Source organism: Scyliorhinus canicula, chromosome 8 (genome assembly GCF_902713615.1).
Source record: "Scyliorhinus canicula chromosome 8, sScyCan1.1, whole genome shotgun sequence".
Taxonomy (NCBI): Eukaryota; Metazoa; Chordata; class Chondrichthyes; order Carcharhiniformes; family Scyliorhinidae; genus Scyliorhinus; species Scyliorhinus canicula.
In genome coordinates, this window is record NC_052153.1 from 51,325,366 (window position 1) to 51,344,372 (window position 19,007).

The following is a 19,007-nucleotide window of genomic DNA, read 5'->3' on the forward strand; positions in this document are numbered from 1 at the left end:
TGCATTTGAAAAGTCACGGTACATACCCCTTTTAGCTGCATCTGCTGAGAAAATGGTCAATGTAGTCTGTAGGCTGTTGGTGAAATGACTCGAACTGAAGTCAATGAATACGGAGGTTTAACTTGATTCTGATCTGGTATTCCAATATCGTCCCTATCTTTTATTATAATAATCTTTCAGATACACCTGAATCAAGAAACCATCGCTCCCTGTACTTTTAAAACATTTTGAATTTGGATAGGAGGTCAGCTGCATCTCAGTTCAAACTAAGGAATTTTGTGGACATTCTGACAATATCCCATTAACCTTCCTTCCTCTATCGCACCTGGAATGAGTGTCACTGTAGCTGCTTTTGCACATGTTTTTGAAACTCGGCCCATGAAGATAAGTTGTGGTGGGAATGCACCAAGATGTAATGGCATCTATGCCTTTAATTCGATTTTTTGTTCAGCAGTTCCCAAAGCCACCCGTAATCGCAACTATCTCTAGCCCCAATTTTATGACTTTTTAATGTTTGACTTGCCCTTGCTCGCTGTCTATCCAGCCCACACTCTGCTTACTTGCCTTTGCCAATTGAACTAACCTGATGCTGGTCCTCTCGGCGCGCTGCCCCTCTCTTAGAACATAGAACAGTACAGCACAGAACAGGCCCTTCGGCCCTCGATGTTGTGCCGAGCAATGATCACTCTACTCAAACCCACGTATCCACCCTATACCCGTAACCCAACAACCCCCCCCTTAACCTTACTTTTTTTTAGGACACTACGGGCAATTTAGCATGGCCAATCCACCTAACCCGCACATCTTTGGACTGTGGGAGGAAACTGGAGGAAACCCACGCACACACGGGGAGGACGTGCAGACTCCACACAGACAGTGACCCAGCCGTGAATCGAACCTGGGACCCTGGAGCTGTGAAGCATTTATGCTAACCACCATGCTACCGTGCTGCCCCGAACTTACTGAACAACAGGTTATACACTGCAATCTCACCATGTCTGCTTACTGGCTCTTTACTTGAGCAGTAGCTTGTCTCCAAAGCTTTTCTTTGCAGTCACCATGCTCCAATTTCAACACGTTCCATTGCTGTGACCTTGTTGCAGTCTGACCAAAGTGTCGAAGGTCTTCTGATGCTATGTAGCACAATCTAAGACTGTTCACCATGTTGTACCTGTACTTAATTTTGTTGGCACCTGTCTGGCCACCACTGATCCCTATGTCATGTTATTATAATGAAATAATACCAGGAGCGTACTTACTATACAAGACACAAGGCATGAATCCCTCATAAGGGGATTGGGTAAACACGTTGTGGGTTCATTTATTAAGATTAGGCACATGAGAGCAGTTATACATAAGCATAAAGCCTGAAGGCTTCAGAGCTGTGTGTGTGCTCTGCTCAAAGCAGAAATGAAACTAAGGCCAGGATTTTCTGGTCCCATCCACTGCAGGTCCAGAAATTCCCACCCAAAGTCAACTGGCTGGTCCGTCAAGATTTCCCCGTGATGATTCCTGCTGTGCGTGGGACTGGAAAATTCTGGCCTAAGACTGGATCGCGTGACATGATTCCCTTCTTGTGATACTATTCCTTAGGCATTGCGTGATAAGAACCAGGGGGACACAGTCTCAGGATAAGGGGTAGGCCATTTAGGACTGAGGTGAACAGGAATTTCTTCCCTCAGAGGGTGGCGAATCTTTGGAATTGTCTACTCCAGAGGGCGATGGAGGATCAGTTATTGTCTATATTCAAGTCAGATCAATAGATTTCTAGATATTTAAAGATATCAAGGCATATGAGGATAGTGCAAGAAAATGGCATTAACATAGAAGATCGGTTATGATCTTGTTGAATGTTCGAGCAAGTCTGAGGGGTCGAATGGCTTACACCTTCTATTTCCTATGCCCCATGAGCACTTTAAGTACCTTGTTCTGAGCTTCCACTGCATTCAGACATTGGATAGTTCCTGCTTGCCACCAGACACTGCACGATGATTGGGTCTGCATGTATTCTCATGGAGTTGGCAACTACTCCCATGTTGGAGGAAATGGTCTCAACCTCTGGGTGAAGCTTTGTGTCAAGTTGGAGCCAGACCTCTCCATGCTCCTTGATAGAGACAAGATGCTTTCTGGTGTTCCTGTGTGCATTGCCCATCACCTTGTTCTGTACGGTGTCCTATCAAAGTTCTCAACTTATTTCTGTGCAGCAGAACTCATGTGCAACCTCATCCTCTGGGGACAGGGCACATATCATTTCTCCCTGGCCTGGCTGCAGTCCACTCATGTCCGGTGACCCATCACACTTAGATCCTTCTCAGTGCCAGTATCTAGCTGGTGGCTGCAAGTGTCAAATCAAATGATGGTGATTCTTCATCCTCTCTCTGATCTCCTTATAGGTCTTCAACCTTAGGCACAATTGGCTGGCCAGGCCTTATGTGAAAGCATAACTGCATAAGGGAAGGTTTGAAAAGCAGGAGGTATATGCCACCAAATGCAGCTTGTAGATCACAACTGTTTTTGTTTAGTCATTCATGGGATGCGGTGTCACTGGCTGGGCCAGCATTTATTTCCCATCCCCAGAGGCATTGCTGTGGTTCTGGAGTCACATATAGGCCAGACCAGGTAAGAATGACAGATTTCATTCCCTAAAGGGCATTAGTGACAATCGACAATGATTATTAAAATTTTACCATCTGGCCTGATGGGATTTGAACCCAGGTCCCTGAAGCATTACCCTGGGTCTCTGGATTACTAGTCCAGCGACAATACCACTTCGCTGCTGCCTCCGCTTAATTATTGTGCGATAAGGATGATATGGGATTTGACAAATTGCAATAGATCGGAACAGGCAGTCATTCTGAATGGCTTCAGTGGTGCCACTGGCCACTGCCTCAATTAAAAGAAAAAAGACTTAGAGCCATAGAGGTCTACAGCACAGAAAGGGCCCTTCGGCCCATTGCATCTGCACCAGTCAAAACAACCACCCAACTATTCTAATCCCATTTTGCAGCATTTGGCCCATAGGCTTGTATACCTTGGCATTGCAATTACACATCTAAATCCTTCTTAAATGTTATGAGGGTCTCTGCCACCACTGCCCTTTCAGGCAATCAGTTCCAGATTCCCACCACCCTTTGGGTGAAAAAGTTTTCCCTCACATCCCCTCTAAACCTCCTGCCCTTTACCATAAATCTATGCCCCCCCCCCCCCCCCCCCCCCGGTCATTGATGTCTCCACCAAGGGGAGAAGTTTATTCCTGTCTACTCTATCTACACCCCTCATAATTTTATACATCTCAATCATGCCACCTCTCAGTCTGCTCTATTCCAAGGTAAACAATCCAGGTCTATCCAATCTCTCTTCATAACTAAAACTCTCCAACCCAAGCAATATCCTGGTAAATCTCCAATGCTATCACATCCCTCTGAATTCCAGAACTGCACACAATATTCTAGCTGTTGCTTGTGTTTTACACAGTTCCAGCATAACCTCCCTGCTTTTACACTCTGTGCCTTGGCTGAAAAGGCAAGGAGACCATATGCTTTCTAACCACTTTATCCTCCTGCCCTGCTACCTGCTGTACATGCACCAAGGTCCCTCTGATCCTTGGTGCTTCCCAGGGTCCGGCCATACCACCTCAACAATTTTTATATCATCCACAAACTTACTGGTCAACCCTCCTACATTCAAGTCCAAATCATTTATTCAAACCACGGTTTTAAACACTGCAACCTGGATGACTAATAATAATCTTTATTGTCACAGGTAGGCTTACATTAACATTGCAATGAAGTTACTGTGAAAATCCCCTCGTCGCCACATTCCGGCGCCTGTTCGGGTACACAGAGGGACAATTCAGAATGTCCAAATGACCTAACACCACGTCTTTCGGGACTTGTGGGAGGAAACCTGAGCACCTGGAGGAAACACACGCCGACGGAGAGAATGTGCGGACTCTGCACAGACAGTGACCCTGGGCCCTGGATTCACATCCCACCATGGCAGATGGTGAAATTTGAATTTAATAAAAATCTGGAATTAAAAGTTGAATGACATGAAATCGTTGTCGATTTGGTATAAAACCCTATCTAGATCACTAATGTCCTTCAATGAAATCTGTCATCCTTACCTGTTCTGGCCTACTTGGGGTAATAATAACTTACATTTATATAATGCCCTTCATGACCACTGGAAGTCTCAAAATGCATTACAACAACATAAAAGGTGACAGGCAATTTGTGCACAAACCACAATGCAATAATGAATATGTTGCAATGTGATTTTTTGCCCCAATTGAATGGCTGGCAGTGCGCAATCTGAGACTTGTGCACATGGCTTGCAGCACTGCTAAACATGTGAGTGAGGTGAAGCATATACATGTGAGGTTTGAGTGGTGGCTGATATAAATTGTTGGTTGTTGAGTGAAGGGGCAATGATGAATGAACAGTATTTGAGGCTGGCTGTGCAGTTGGTAGGAATTGTCATGTAAGGATGCATTCACTAACCGTAACCACTCCTGTGAGTCATTAAAGGTCCCAGCACCATAGAACATAGAACAGTACAGCACAGAACAGGCCCTTCGGCCCTCGATGTTGTGCCGAGCAATGATCACCCTACTCAAACCCACGTATCCACCCTATACCCGTAACCCAACAACCCCCCCCCTTAACCTTACTTTTTAGAACACTACGGGCAATTTAGCATAGCCAATCCACCTAACCTGCACATCTTTGGACTGTGGGAGGAAACCGGAGCACCCGGAGGAAACCCACGCACACACGGGGAGAACGTGCAGACTCCGCACAGACAGTGACCCAGCCGGGAACCGAACCTGGGACCCTGGAGCTGTGAAGCATTTATGCTAACCACCATGCTACCGTGCTGCCCCACCAGATCGGTGGCATTGGCTCACCAGAACCACCTGTTCCCACTGCTTCCTGAGCTTTGGCTAGAGTGCTTCCTGGCCCATGAGGGAAGAGAACCTCTGGGGCAGGATTCTCCGTCCCGCCAGCCCTGATTTACGGCGTGGCGCACCCCTGACGTCAGTGGGATTCTCCATTCCAGCAGCCAGCCAATGAGGTTTCACATTGCGGGCATCCCCACAACATCGGGAAACCTGCGGGCGTGGGTGCGCTGCCAGCAAAGCGGAGGATCCCGCTGATGGAGAATCCTGCAGCTGTTCTCTGCTCCACCTGTCAACATGGCAATTAAAAGCCTCAGGCGGGGTGGACCCACCCTCTTACCTATTGCGCCATTTCCGGTCCATGTTTGACCTTCATTGAGGTCTTCAAATGTTGCCCAAATAATTTAGTCCTTGCTGCAGCCAGAATGCACCTTGGGCTGGATTCTCCGCGTTTGGCATGGGGGCGGAGAATTGATCTTTACGCCCGAATCGGGTCCGACGCTGCTCCCGCAATTCTCCGGTCCCTGGAGAATTGGGGGAGCAGCGCCGGACCCGATTCGGTCCCCAGAGAATTGCTCGCCCGTGAATCACTACTGGTGGGTCATTGCCAGAGGCTCCGGCGATACTCCAGTCCCGACTGGCTGAGTTACCGACGGCATGGTTCTAACCACGTGTGGTCTGTCGGGACTCGTGCGCGGCAGCTGCGGACTTAGTCTGCGGCCGCCCTGGTGGGGGGCGGTGGGGATCAAGCACTAGGGGGGCCTTATGGGCGGCCAGGGCAACGATTGGGCGGGTCAGATGAAGCGGCGCAGGCAGATCGACGGAACCTTGTTTCTTGGTCCTGGTCCGTGGTCCGAGTCTGCCATGGCGCTCGGTACGGCCGCTGGAGGCTGCCGCCGTGCGCATGCGCGGATTTGGAACCTGAAGTGCGGGGGGCCCGTAACAGCAGCCAAAGTTGCGTGAATTACTCTGGGTCCCTGCCAGCCCCTTCCAGGTAAGTGAATTGCTCTATATTTATTTCAGGAATATCTGGTGTAAAACACCAGCGTTGTTACGCTGGCATGGGGACATAGCCCCATTTTTGGAGAATCCAGCCCTTCATCTTTAAAGGGTACAGTCTGGTCTTATGCAGTGCGTGCTCATGGTGCTAGCCCCACATGAAAATGGGCCCCCGCTGAGACATGCACACCACAGTCATGGAAATAGGCAGGAAATATTAGGTTTGTGCATTGCCTGCATCACTTTGAGTATGGGGGTAATTGTGCATCGTAATCCTCTGCCTGATGTCAGGGGCTATCCAATTGCCCACTCACTTTCTTTGTTAATTGTGGTGAATGTACAGATTGACTTGTGAAGAATGAGCTTATCATCTCAGTAAACCTGGGGAACGAAGGAAATCTGCTCTCACTCTTCCTTATTTTTCAGTACCTTTGAAGCAACATACTAGGGGGCTGGTTGTCGTATGCAGTTTATTGGAACACTTTTAACTTTGGTTTCTGTCATAAAAGAGGCAGAGAAAGGATTTGCCAACAATCTTTATTGTTGATTCTTCATAATGCTTTTCAAGAAAACTAATGAACCAGAGAACATCACTAACCATCTCCGAGATAAATCAGCTGGCAACCTTCTCAGTGGAGAATGACAATGACTCAGGAGATATAAAGAGTGATGGCTACAGTGAAAGCACACTACAGAAAATTCCATTGTGCTGATTCAAACCCATTATCATAAATTACCAAAAGAGTAATGCTGTACAATTTCCTTTTGCTACAGGAAGCTCGTTTGGGACAAGAACCCTGTGTTAATGTTGTATTGTGGGTTGAATGAGAGATATGCAGAATGGATTTTAGAGGGGATCCATGTGAATAAATGCACAGTATAGAAAGGAGCAGGGTGAGTTGTGTATTATGACAGGGTGCTTATTATAGAAGGGTGCATTTCTGGTGAATGTCTGGTGCATTTTATGTACTCAGTTGCAATACTCTTGTGTTCTAAATCCCACTACGGCAAGTTATGCAATGGAATCCTATGGATTTGGTCATTTGTGCCCAGGAAAGCTACACGATTGTTAGAAAATGATGGGGTAAACAAATGTTCTCCAGAGAAGGGGACATATTACTCGCACCTGCTCTTGGCCAATGTGTACTCCAATCCCACTCTACACCATTGCCTCTCAGCACCTTTGGAAGCAAACCTTTGGTTGAGCAGAATGACCACTATAACCTCAATAAATATATGGGGCATCTCAGAGTACCCAGGGATGGGCAATAAATGTGGCCTTGTCACTGCCACCCACATTTGGGCAGCACGGTAGCATTGTGGATAGCACAATGGCTTCACAGCTCCAGGGTCCCAGGTTCGATTCTGGCTTGGGTCACTGTCTGCGCGGAGTCTGCACATCCTCCCTGTGTGTGCGTGGGTTTCCTCCGGGTGCTCCGGTTTCCTCCCACAGTCCAAACATGTGCAGGTTAGGTGGATTGGCCATGATAAATTGCCCTTAGTGTCCAAAATTGCCCTTCGTGTTGGGTGGGGTTACTGAATTATGGGCATAGGGTGGAGGTGTTGGCCTTGGGTAGGGTGCTCTTTCCAAGAGCCGGTGCAGACTCGATGGGCTGAATGGCCTCCTTCTGCACTGTAAATTCTATGATCCTGAAACATAAAAACCAAAGGCGAGTATGTTGTAGCAGTTGAAAGTGTAGAATCTGTCTCTTTGTTCCTTGATATATTTCTTTGGTTCTCTAAAGCTACGCCTAACAGTGTAAATGATTGCAGCCAACCCTGTACCCGTGTCGATCACAAGAAGATGGTTTTGGTGCCTGGAATTTCTTACATTGGCAGCGCAGTAAAATTAGTTGTTAGCTCATTAGATATAATCCCAACAACAGACTCGATCAAAAAGAATGCTGAGTCAAATCAGGCAATATTAGGAGGTATGACCAAAAATCTGGTCAAAAGAGATTGGCTTTAAAGAGGTGTGAGAGATAAGTGAGACAGGCGGAGAGACGATGGGGTGTGAGAAGAAGATTTCTGAATGTGGGCTGTAGTGAGGTGGAGGCAGGGAGCGACAAGATGCACAAGAGGTCAGAGTTAGAGGAATAGAAGTTTGCAGGGTTTTGGGCTGGACAATGTGACAGAGGAAGACCGTGAAGGGATTTAAAGTGGGAAATGTTAGCACTAAGATTGCAAAAGAGAATCCAACATGTATTGAGCACACGAGTTAAGGGAATGTGCAACTTCAAAAGTTTCCAGCAGCAAAATGGATTTTCCCCAAGTCCCTCTTCAATGCCACGAATAGTATCCTCATCATATTAGTTTCCTTTTAGTCTACTGACAGTGCAGACCCAGGGCACAAATGGAACTGACTGTAGTAGCTGATGAGGAGTGAGTGTTTTTCAGCCAGTCTCCTGTAACACGCTCTCATTAGTGGATTGCTAGGCATGTTCAGAATGGTTCTACATGTTGTAAGTACTGGCACTGACAGAGTGTGATTAGATTCTGGTGGTTCTCAGTATGCAGATTATTGTCAGGTATTATATATTATTAGAGATGATGTCTGAATTATCCCCATTGCTAGTTTCAGGAGGAAGTATGTGTGTGTGCCAATTAAGGAACTGAGTTAAGTCCTTAAAGCCCTGTCAACAGAAAAGGCAGTGAGGTGGAAGACAGGATGAGAGAAATTGAAGAATTTTGGAACTGGGCAGAAGAAAGACCTGATGGAGAGCCTATCAGGAAAATCATTGAATAGATTTCTGAAGATAAATGAGTTCAAATTGGCCTTTTCTTTATGAATGTTTGACTTTCATTCTTCTTGATAACTGTGTTAATATCAGTTGCGCTGGCATTGAGTTTGGGTGCATTGCAAAAGTGGCATGTGTACAGATTGAACAGTGCCGAAAGGTACAGCCTGCGCAAGATCCACTGAGGAAGAATTCATTCAATTCCTGCCTCTACAGATGGGTGGATTGGTAACTAATGGATACAGATTGAAGATAACTAAAGGGAAATGAGAAGACTTACTTGATTCAGATCTGGAATGCACTGCCTGAAAAGGTGCTGGAAACAGTTTCAATTGAGACTTTCAAAATCAAATTGGATAAATATCTGGAAAAGGAAGACAATGCATGGCCACCAGGAAAGGACAGGGGAATGGGGCTAATCTGATAGGTCTTTCAAGGATCTGGCACATACGCAATGGGCTGATTGGCCTCCTGTGTTGTAAGAGTTTACAATTCCAAGCGATGGAATGTGCTCCTTCAGATGATTGCTTGAGGTGCGATCGAAATTGGGGCTTTGGACCTCAAGCTACATTAAAGGGCTAAGCTGTGGATGACCATGGACACCAAATGTAGCACATTGACTGGAGGCGGAGGAGTTCTACCTGGCTCTGGTGTTGAGCTGGCCCAGGGTAGCTCGTGGGAAAGGGGTAGAAGTGGTGTAGTGGAGGCGGTCCTAGAATCTAGTTTCCCTCAGTATTTTTGTGTAACCAGGATGGATGCTCCTCCTCTTGGTGATTTTTAGAATGGCCTCCAGGGGTCCTTTTTTGGAATGCTGGCTGGGCCATTCAGGATCCAGATCAACAGGAAGGAGCATGTGCAATGCAAGCTCCGCCTATTGCAGACCAACATGACTGGATTCATGCAAGACTGAAATTGATTGATTTTTGTCAGATGTGGACATCAAGGGTCATAGACGTGTCCATAGCATGGACGGCACGGTGGCACAGTGGTTAGCACTGCTGCATCATAGCACCAGGGACCGGGTTCAATTCTGGTCTTGGGTCACTGTCTATTGGAGTTTGCACATTCTCCCCATGTCTGCGTGGGTTTCCTCTGAATGCTCCAGTTTCTTCCCACAGTCCAAAGGTGTATAGGTTAGGTGGATTGGTCATACCAAATTGCCCCTTAGTGTCACAAAGATGTATAGGTTAGATGGGGTTATGGGGTTACAGGGGAGTGGCATGGACTGGCTAGGGTGCTCTTTCAGAGGGTGAGAGCAGAACAATGTACCGAATGGCCTCCTTCTGCACTGTAGGAACTCTGTGGTTTTATGGACCACATGGTTGAGATAGTGATCAGCTATGACTTAATAGAATGTCATTTCAGGTTTGAGAGGATCATTGTAAGGTTCCCTCTAAAGTGCGCTGCTACCCAGATTGGAATTTACCTTCCAGTGAAAACAGGCTACACACAACTAATGTTCCCTTTCTAATGACTGCCTTGCAGCAATCTTAAAGGGACTGCACAGTTCAATAAACAAACTATGCTCAGCAAAGAAAGGTTACAAAATAAGATTGCTGAATGGACCACTTCAGCCCCTATGTTCTTGTGATAGATCTAGGCTTTTTCAAAGGGGGATTAGCTTTGTTTGTTTTCATAGCTGTTCTCAGTCTACTAGCTCTGAAGTGCTTCCTTTTTTGAGCAGGTGTTGGTTTTAACCATAGTTCTTTAAAAGATGGTGTTTCTTTGTTCTGAAGTCCTTGTTAGAAAGACTAGATCAGGGGTGGGCAAACTTTTCCGTGCAAATTTCACATTCAGAAATTCACAATTTTAAAGGGCCGCATAGTATATTAATTAATAGTCCCGGTTGTAACCAATTAGCGTGTGGCATATACCTCAGCGCTTCCCCCGGCGGCATCCTGCCTTTAGCCCTCTTTTTCTCTACTTTTCAAAAATGGCGCTTCACCCGGTTATGATTCTGGGCGCCTCATATAGAACATAGAACAGTACAGCACAGAACAGGCCCTTCAGCCCTCGATGTTGTGCCGAGCAATGATCACCGTACTCAAGTCAACGTATCCACCCTATACCAGTAACCCAACAGCCCCCCCCATTAACCTTATAAAAAAATATAAAAAATTTAAAAAGAATCTTTAAAAAAAAAAAAAATTTTTTTTAAAAAAAAAATGACTTGATCTTGGTGGGCCGCATAAAGACGGGCCGTAGTTTGCCCACCCCTGGACTAGATGCTGTGTCTGACTTTTTTTCTGCTGGGATTTCCTCTGTTCTGAAGTCCTTCCTAGAAAGACCAGGTGCTCTGTCTGAGTGCTGCCCCCTGGCATCCTGGCAGTGCCAATCTGGTGGTGCCAGGTTACCACTGCCAGAGTGCCAGGGCACAATGTCAGGTTTGCACTGCTAAGGGGCATGGCGTGAGGGGGCCCTGAAGCAGGAGGTGTTTTTGGTGAATCCGTGGCAGAGTGTTGCTCACTTCGGGGAGGGGGGGGGGTGGCGTTCCAGCGATTGGGGGGGCCTTGCCAGTTATTGGGGAGGGCTTTGCCAGCAATTGGAGGGAGGCCTTGCCAGTGATGGGGGAGGGGGTGGAGCAGGGCACCTTTTAAAAATGGCGTATCCAAATGAGTATCCAACCATGACAGTTTCTTTGGGTCCCAACGCGCAAATCACCCTTGCTCCAAAATAATTTCTAAGTGTGGGTGGATTGCGATCGGGATCATGCCGATCCGCCTGGTAGGAATTCCATTTCATTTCCCCCTGGAGACCACACTTAAAAATATTTTGGGAGAATTCCGCTGACTGTCTTGGTCACACACCTCTGCTAACTAAAGATACACTCTTCCTTTGGCCTGCTTCAGCAATCAACAACAACAGAGGTACCAGTAAGAGCTACTTCTCCCTATGAGCACTCATTCAGATTGCCAGCCCTGAAGTCCCCGGGAATTAAACATTAATCTGATTAATGTGAAGGATAAAAATAATAGGGGCATGATAAAGTTTTTTTCATTTTCTTCAAACATTTCCATTATTGGTAATAATAAATTGAAGATGGGGTAAATGGTTGTTGTGAGTAGAGTATGTGCAACAGGAATTGGCCAGCCTAACACTAATTGGCCAATACTAATTAGCCAAAAATCTACCTAGCTCAGCCTTGAATACATTCAGTGACACAGCCTCTATTGCTTCTGGGAAATAATTCCATAGACTAACGACCCTCCGAGAGAAACGTTTTCTCTTAACCTCCATCTTAAAAGGGGCCCTCATATCTTTAAACGCTAGTTCTAGTCTTCCGCGCAAGAAGGAACAACAACTTTCCATTTCCTTCCCAATCCCAAGTATTTTTGCAATTCATGTACCAGGACATCCAAATCCTTCTCTTCCACCAAGTTCTGCAATCTTTCTCTAATTATATAATGTTCTGCTTTTCTCTTTTTTATGCCAAAGTGGACAAGTTCACATTTTCCCACATCATACTCCATCTGCCAAGTTTTTGTCCACTCACTTAACCTATCTATATTCTTTTTCAGGCTCCTAACTTCCTCTTGACAATTTACTTCCCTACCTATCTTGGGTCAGCAACAAATTTAGCCCCCAGACATTCGGCCCCTTCATTCTAGTCATTGATATCGATTATAAATAGTTGAGTCTCCAGCACTGATCCCTGTGTCACTCCACTCGTTACAGCTTGCCAATCTGAAAATGACTCATTCATCTCTACACTCTGCTTCCTGTTAGCTAACTAATCCTTTCTCCATGCTAATATGTTTCCCCCAACACCATGGGCGGAAATCTCCGCAAGGCCTGACGCCGTCGTGAAACTTGGAGAGGTTCATGACGGCGTCGGAGGCCGCTCCTTGCCCCCTATTCCCCCCCCCCCCCCCAGGGGGGCTAGGAGGGCCGTGCCATAAATCTCGGCCGCCGGGCCTTGTTGCTGGCGTCAAGGCCCGGCGCACCGAGAATTACACGGCCGGCGCGCCTAATGACGTCAGCCGCGCATGCGCAGGTTGGCCGGCTCTAACCCGCGCATGCGCGGCTGACGTCACGATGGATGACGGCGTAAACCCGCGCATGCGCAGTTGCCGTCTTCCCCTCCGCTGCCCCGCAAGACGTGGCGGCTTGATCTTGCGGGGCGGCTGAGGGGAAAGAGTGCGTCCCTTTGAGACGCCAGCCTGACGATCGGTGGGCACCGATCGCGGGCCAGTCCCCTCCTGAGCACAGTCGTGGTGCTCACTCCCCTCTCCTCCCCCCAGAAGCCACAAAACAGCTGCTGGCGCCATGTTCACGCCGGCAGCGACCAGGTGTGGTTGCCGCTGGTGTGAACCAGTCGAGAACAGCAGGCCGCTTGGCCCATCTGGGGCTGAGAATTGTGGGCCGCCGTGAAAAACGGTGGCCCGCGATTCTCCGAGCGGCGTGTCGCAAAACGCGACATGCCATTTTGGGGGGGGGGGGAGAATCGCGGGGGGTGCCAGAGCGGCCCTCCCGCGATTCTCCCACCCGGTGTGGGAGCGGAGAATCGCGCCCCATGTATAGTGCATTGTAACTTTTGACGTGGCACCTTATCAAATGCATTTTGGAAGTCCAAGGACAGCACATCTAGAGGTTTCCATTCATCCATCTTACTTGTCACTCCCTCAAGGAACTCTAGTAAATTAGTTAAACACAATTTCCTTTTCACAAAATCATGTTGATCCTGTCTGATTGCATTATGATTTGCTAAGTAGCTTGTTATACCTCCTCAGTAATAAATTCCAGCAATTTCCTTATGACAGATGTTAGGCTAACTGGTCTATAATTTCCTGCTTTTTATCTTCCTCCTTTCTTAAATAAGGGTGTCACATTTACTATTTTTCAATCTGTTGGGACCTTTCCAGAATCAAAGAAATTTTGAAAGATTCTAAGCAATGCCTATACTATTTAAGGATACAGGATATCAGGTTCAATTGTCAGCCTTCAAGTCTAACAGTTTTCCCAGTATCTTTTTCCTCGCGTTCGTGATTGTAATAAGTTCTTCCTTCCCTTTCACTCTTGTTTTTCAAGTATCTTTGGGAAGTTTTCTGAAGTCTGAAGACCTGTTCCACACTTCTGTCTTTTCCTCGTTTTCCAATATTAATTCTCTAGACTCACTTGCTAGAGAACTAATACTCACCTTAGTTACTTTTCCTTTTTAAATACCTGTGCTAAATCCTACCATCTATTTTTGTATTACCAGCTAGTGCATTATTTGTAAAACCTGTCCAATATTCTGACCAACCACTAATCTTTGCAAAAGTGTACAATGCTTCTTTCAATTTGATACTATCCCTAAATTCTTTATTCAGCCACAAATGATGTATTCTTCTCAGGATCTTTCTTTTTTACTCGGATAAATCGTTGCGGAGAATGATTAAATATCTTCTGAAAAGTCTCCCACTGCATTTCTATTATCTTACCTTTTAGTCCAGTTTCCCTGTTCACTTTCGGAAACTCTGCCTTCATACCCTTATAATTACCTTCACTTAGGTTTAAAATACTAGTCTTAGATCCACACTTTCCACCTTCAAACTGAACATGAATTTCTATCATGTTCTGAGAGGCTCCTTTACTAGGAGGTTATTGATTAATCCTGTCTCATGGCACATTACCATGTCTAGATCACCAGCTTTCTGGTTGACACAAGAATATTGTGCTGAATACACTCTATAAACTCATTTTCCAGGCTAAGTTTGTCAATCTGATCGCCCAATCTACATGTAGATTCAAGTTACGCCTGATGATTGCAGTACTTTTCTTACAAGTCCCATTTATTGCTTCCTGTATACTCTGTCCTACTGTGTAGCCACCTATAGGGAGCTTATAAATTATTCCTGCAAACGACGTCTTACCTTTCCTGTTTCTTACCTCTAACCAAATTGATTCTATGGGCTGGAATTTTCGGCTGCCCCTACAGCAAGATCACCACGGATGGGATGGGGACCATGGAAAGGTCTGTTAATCTTGGGTGGGAATTTCTGGTCGCTGGGCAGGCACGGCCAAAGATATCCCAGCCTAGATGTTTTTTTGAGCTAAGGTGATCTCTTTCTAATGAAATCCTTAGTTATCAGAGCTAGTTGAGGTCTTGTGGTACAATGGGTAGTGTTCCTACCTCTGAGCTAGAAGGTTTGGGTTCAACCACACCTGGACTTGATGTCCAAAGAAGGTGTGTTCATAATGCAGCCAAGTATATTGATTATCAATCTGCAAAATCATTTAAACACACCAATGGTAGACATTAAGAGTGGGAGAGACTCTGGGTCAGCCAGGCTTGATGTGGAGTGGTGCCTCTTAAGCTACAAGCTTGGGGCAACAATCTACCATCTTGTTCCAGGAAAAATTCTCACCATGGGAACAGATAAAAATCTGCCTTGTGCACTACCTGATGCTGGAAGAGAACCAACCCCATTAGCTTCCCATCTTTCCAAAATGTCAAATGCCCTTCAATATTCAGGTGTCAGCCTTGGGTAACATTGCAACCATGCCTCTGAAATGCCTCTCAAATTGTCTTTTTTAAAAACTTATTTTGCAATCTTTGGAATATACTTGGTATATTCTAAAGTTTTTATGTGCTGTCCATTCCTGCGACATTCTGGTTATCATCAATCCTGCCTAGTATCTTGTCCCTTGTTTCCCTTTAGTGTACCACATTTCCCCTCACATGGACCCTTCCCTTCACTACTTAGTTTAAAGTCCTCTCTACTGCCCTAATTGTAATATCAGAACACTGGTCCCAGCATGATTCAGGTGAAGACCAGTATAGCTCCCACTGTCTCCAGGACTGGTGCCAGTGCCCTATGAATTGAAGACCTTTTCTCCCAGGCCAGTCTTTGAGCCATGCATTCATCTCTCTAAGCCTGCTTTGCTTGTGACTCAGCTAATAATTCCGAGATTATTACTTTTGAAGTTCTGCTTTTTAATTTAGCCCCCAGCTGCTGAGAATCCCTAAACAAAACCCTTTCCTTGTCCTATCTACAATGCCGGCGGCACCCACATGGTACATGCCAACTGGACCCTCCCCCTCCCACTGGAAGTTCCTCTCCAACTCCAAGCAGATGTCTGAAACACTGGCACTGAGCAGGTATCTGGACTCACACACTCCGCTCCAGTGCACTGTCTATCCCTATGACTATTTGTCCTCTACTGTCACAGAATTCCAATTTACTCCACCAAAGGGGCAGCATGGTAGCACAGTGGTTAGCACTGTTACTTCACAGTACCAGGGTCCCAGGTTCGATTCCCGGTTTGGGTCATTGCCTGTGCGGAGTCTGCATATTCTCCCCGTGTCTGCGTGGGTTTCCTCTGGGTGCTCCAGTTTCCTCACAGAAATCCCGAAAGACATGCTTGTTTGGTGAATTGGACATTCTGAATTCTCCCTCTGTCAACCCGAACAGGGGCCGGAGTGTGGTGACTCGGGGATTTTCACAGAACTTCATTGCAGTGTTTATGTAAGCCTGCTTCTGACAATAATAAAGATTATTAAAAAACTGAATGGCTTCCTTGCCATTGTGCCACCGTCATTATACTTAACTGCTCTGTTGCCCCACTCTCATTCACACAACCTACAAGAACTGCAAACCTGTTGGACAATTGGAAGGGCTGAAGCTCCTCCAATTCTACTTCATAGAACATAGAACAGTACAGCACAGACAGGCCCTTCGGCCCTCGATGTTGTGCCGAGCAATGATCACCCCACTTAAACCCACGTAACCTGTATACCCGTAACCCAACAATCCCCCCATTAACCTTACACTACGGGCAATTTAGCATGGCCAATCCACCTAACCCACACATCTTTGGACTGTGGAAGGAAACCGGAGCACCCGGAGGAAACCCACGCACACACAGGGAGGACGTGCAGACTCCACACAGACAGTGACCCAGCCGGGAATCGAACCTGGGACCCTGGCGCTGTGAAGCATTGATGCTAACCACCATGCTACCGTGAGGCCCCTCGATCCCTTTCCCTACTTCACTTGCAGTCCCACTCTCCCATTCCTGACCACTGACCAAATCAGATGACCCTATACTAAGGAATAGGACTGCTTTCTGGAAAAAATGTCCGAGTATGTGTCCCCCTCCTTGATGCATTACCGTATCTATGGCTAGGCCTTCAGCTTGTCGACTCTGATCTGAAGCTCCTTGAGCCATTGGCACATACTATAAATGTGGTTGCCTTGGATCACACTGACAGTCACCAACATCCACATACTACAGCCGCAACATATCACCTCACCTACCATCCTTATTAGCGCTATTTTATTTTTCTTAATTTAAAATTAGTAAACTTTACTACTAATAAGCTTTACTACTGCTCGTAAACCATACTGCTACGAATAAAATCTTACAATTACAAATAAATCATCAGGTAGGGACTAATTGTACAATTATATCCTCACTGTCCAATGCTCTGCTCATGTACCCTCATGTTTTAGGGCTGTAAAGTAAATGAAGTTACAAGCCCTGAGCGTTTTAGTCTTTATCTATTAATGTTGTAGTGAACATTGAAGGTGATGCTTGGCCTTGGTCCCTAGCTTGTCGAAAACACCACTCCATATGAGAACCTCAGCTGAGTACTTGTGCTTGCTAAATCTAATTCTGCCTAACAAGTGGGAAGACTTGTGATATGCATTTAATTACAGTTTTGAGTGGAATTAATGACCATAGCCTGCCTGTGTGTGTGTGTGCCTGTATGACTGATGTCTTTTGTAAATAAGGTCATTTATCATGCACAGACAGAAGTAATCATTTTCCTCCTCTAATATGAAAACAATTCACGAGTTTTTTTTTAAAGCATGGAATTTTTTTTCTTCACAAATGAACAACATTCAGTTTCAGAATTTACCAGCTAGAATTGCCTTTGTGTACATATTTGTGTTAAAGTGTCCTTTGAGAAAGCAGAATACTAAAATAGCAAGGATATGGACAAATAGGAAAGAGTGAAAAACAGCAAAATGGAACAGTATTAATTATATCTGTTTTAACTGAAGGTCGATAAACGGCATGGGAAATAGCTCCGGCAGCCATTTATTCAGAATAGTGTTCAACAAATTAATACAATTTTTGTGCAAAATGGGTATTTTTTACCTTCTCAAAATGCCTTTGAAGAGATCTCAAAGATCCCCAGCTACATTTTCCAACCTTGTCGTCTTGTGAAGTTAACCCACAGAGAGCTAAGTATAGCTCCTATTAAACCAGGGCTCCTCTTTTTCACAACCCTTATTGCATGGTGACATACTTTGTAATCTTCTAATGCAACAGAGTGTTTGAGACATGAAAGGTAAGAGGGAAATACAAATATTTAATATGATACAAATTGAGCCCAGCATAGTCAATAAGTACAGTCGGCACAGTTAGTGAGCCAGCTCAGAAAGTGCAGTTATTTCTTCATGGATGGCTTGCTTTCTGTTGCGTAAAACAACTTGGGCAAGCAGAAGGAGCAGGAGAATGTCTTGTTTGTTGCACAAACGTGACTTTAAAATGTTTGCCCTATTCTGGACTTTCTATTTTTTGCCATTGTGTATTATATTTACATTGCAAACCCAAGGGTTGTCAGTCAAAACTAGGATTAATATTGCTGAAAATATTAGAGAATTTACAGGTTATGTGCACTGAGAAAGTCTCCAGTCAGGATTAGACTCTGATTTTCAATGACACCGCCATTACAGAGTGGAAAGACTCCGAGGAGTTTCCTTGATGTCATCTCCACTCACATCTATTGAATGAAATGAAAAGCCCACATATCTGCATAAAGGACCTTTATTAAATAGATCTCAGCTCTTCACCAGCCCAAAAGAAGTAATTTAGGTGACTTACTGGTACATAGTGATCCTGGAGTTCCTTAATAAAGTTTTGCTCAGCCACATTCATTCTTGTGCTCTTTGCAGCTAGTCTGTTCAAAGTTACTTACATTAGTATTTAAAATAATCGGTAAAACTCTAAACATTTTATGGTTGGCAGGACAAGTTTTAAAACATATTTCAGTCATGGGAAAAACTGGCTCAAAGCGAATGTTTTTCACTGACTGAGGAGAGCTGTTAGCTGTGAAAAAGCAGCTTTCAGTGCAGTACTGAGGGCGTGCTGCACTGTCGGAGGTGTCCTCTTTCAGATGACATATTAAACTGAGGCCTCACTTGGCCTTTCAGGTGGACATAAAAGATCTTTTACATGGCTTTACATATTTTGAAGGTGAATGAGGGAAATTATTTCAATGCCCTGGTAAATGTTTATTCCTCAAACAACATCACTGAAAATAATTTATCGTCATTACTTTTTAACAGCACTTTATTGGGCCGTCATGAAAGACATTAAATAAATGGAAGTGACCCTTTTCTTTCTTTGTGTAATTGCTGCAAATACAGAGTCTGGGG

At 45.4% G+C, this 19,007-nt stretch overlaps 1 protein-coding gene across 6 annotated transcripts in view; it reads left to right on the forward strand.

Annotated features, from left to right (window-relative positions):
• Positions 1 to 19,007, forward strand: part of pax5 (paired box 5) — a 296,155-nt gene that overhangs the window by 186,421 nt on the left and 90,727 nt on the right. Inside the window, exon 9 of one of the 6 annotated variants that reach the window (XM_038804549.1) lies at positions 8,475 to 8,998. The exons of the other annotated variants lie outside the window; for them this stretch is intronic. Within the exon in view, the coding sequence (XP_038660477.1) occupies positions 8,475 to 8,515 (41 nt within the window). The 3' untranslated portion in view covers positions 8,516 to 8,998. Of the gene's footprint in view, positions 1 to 8,474; positions 8,999 to 19,007 lie in introns of those variants that run through there. 6 annotated transcript variants of the gene reach the window in all.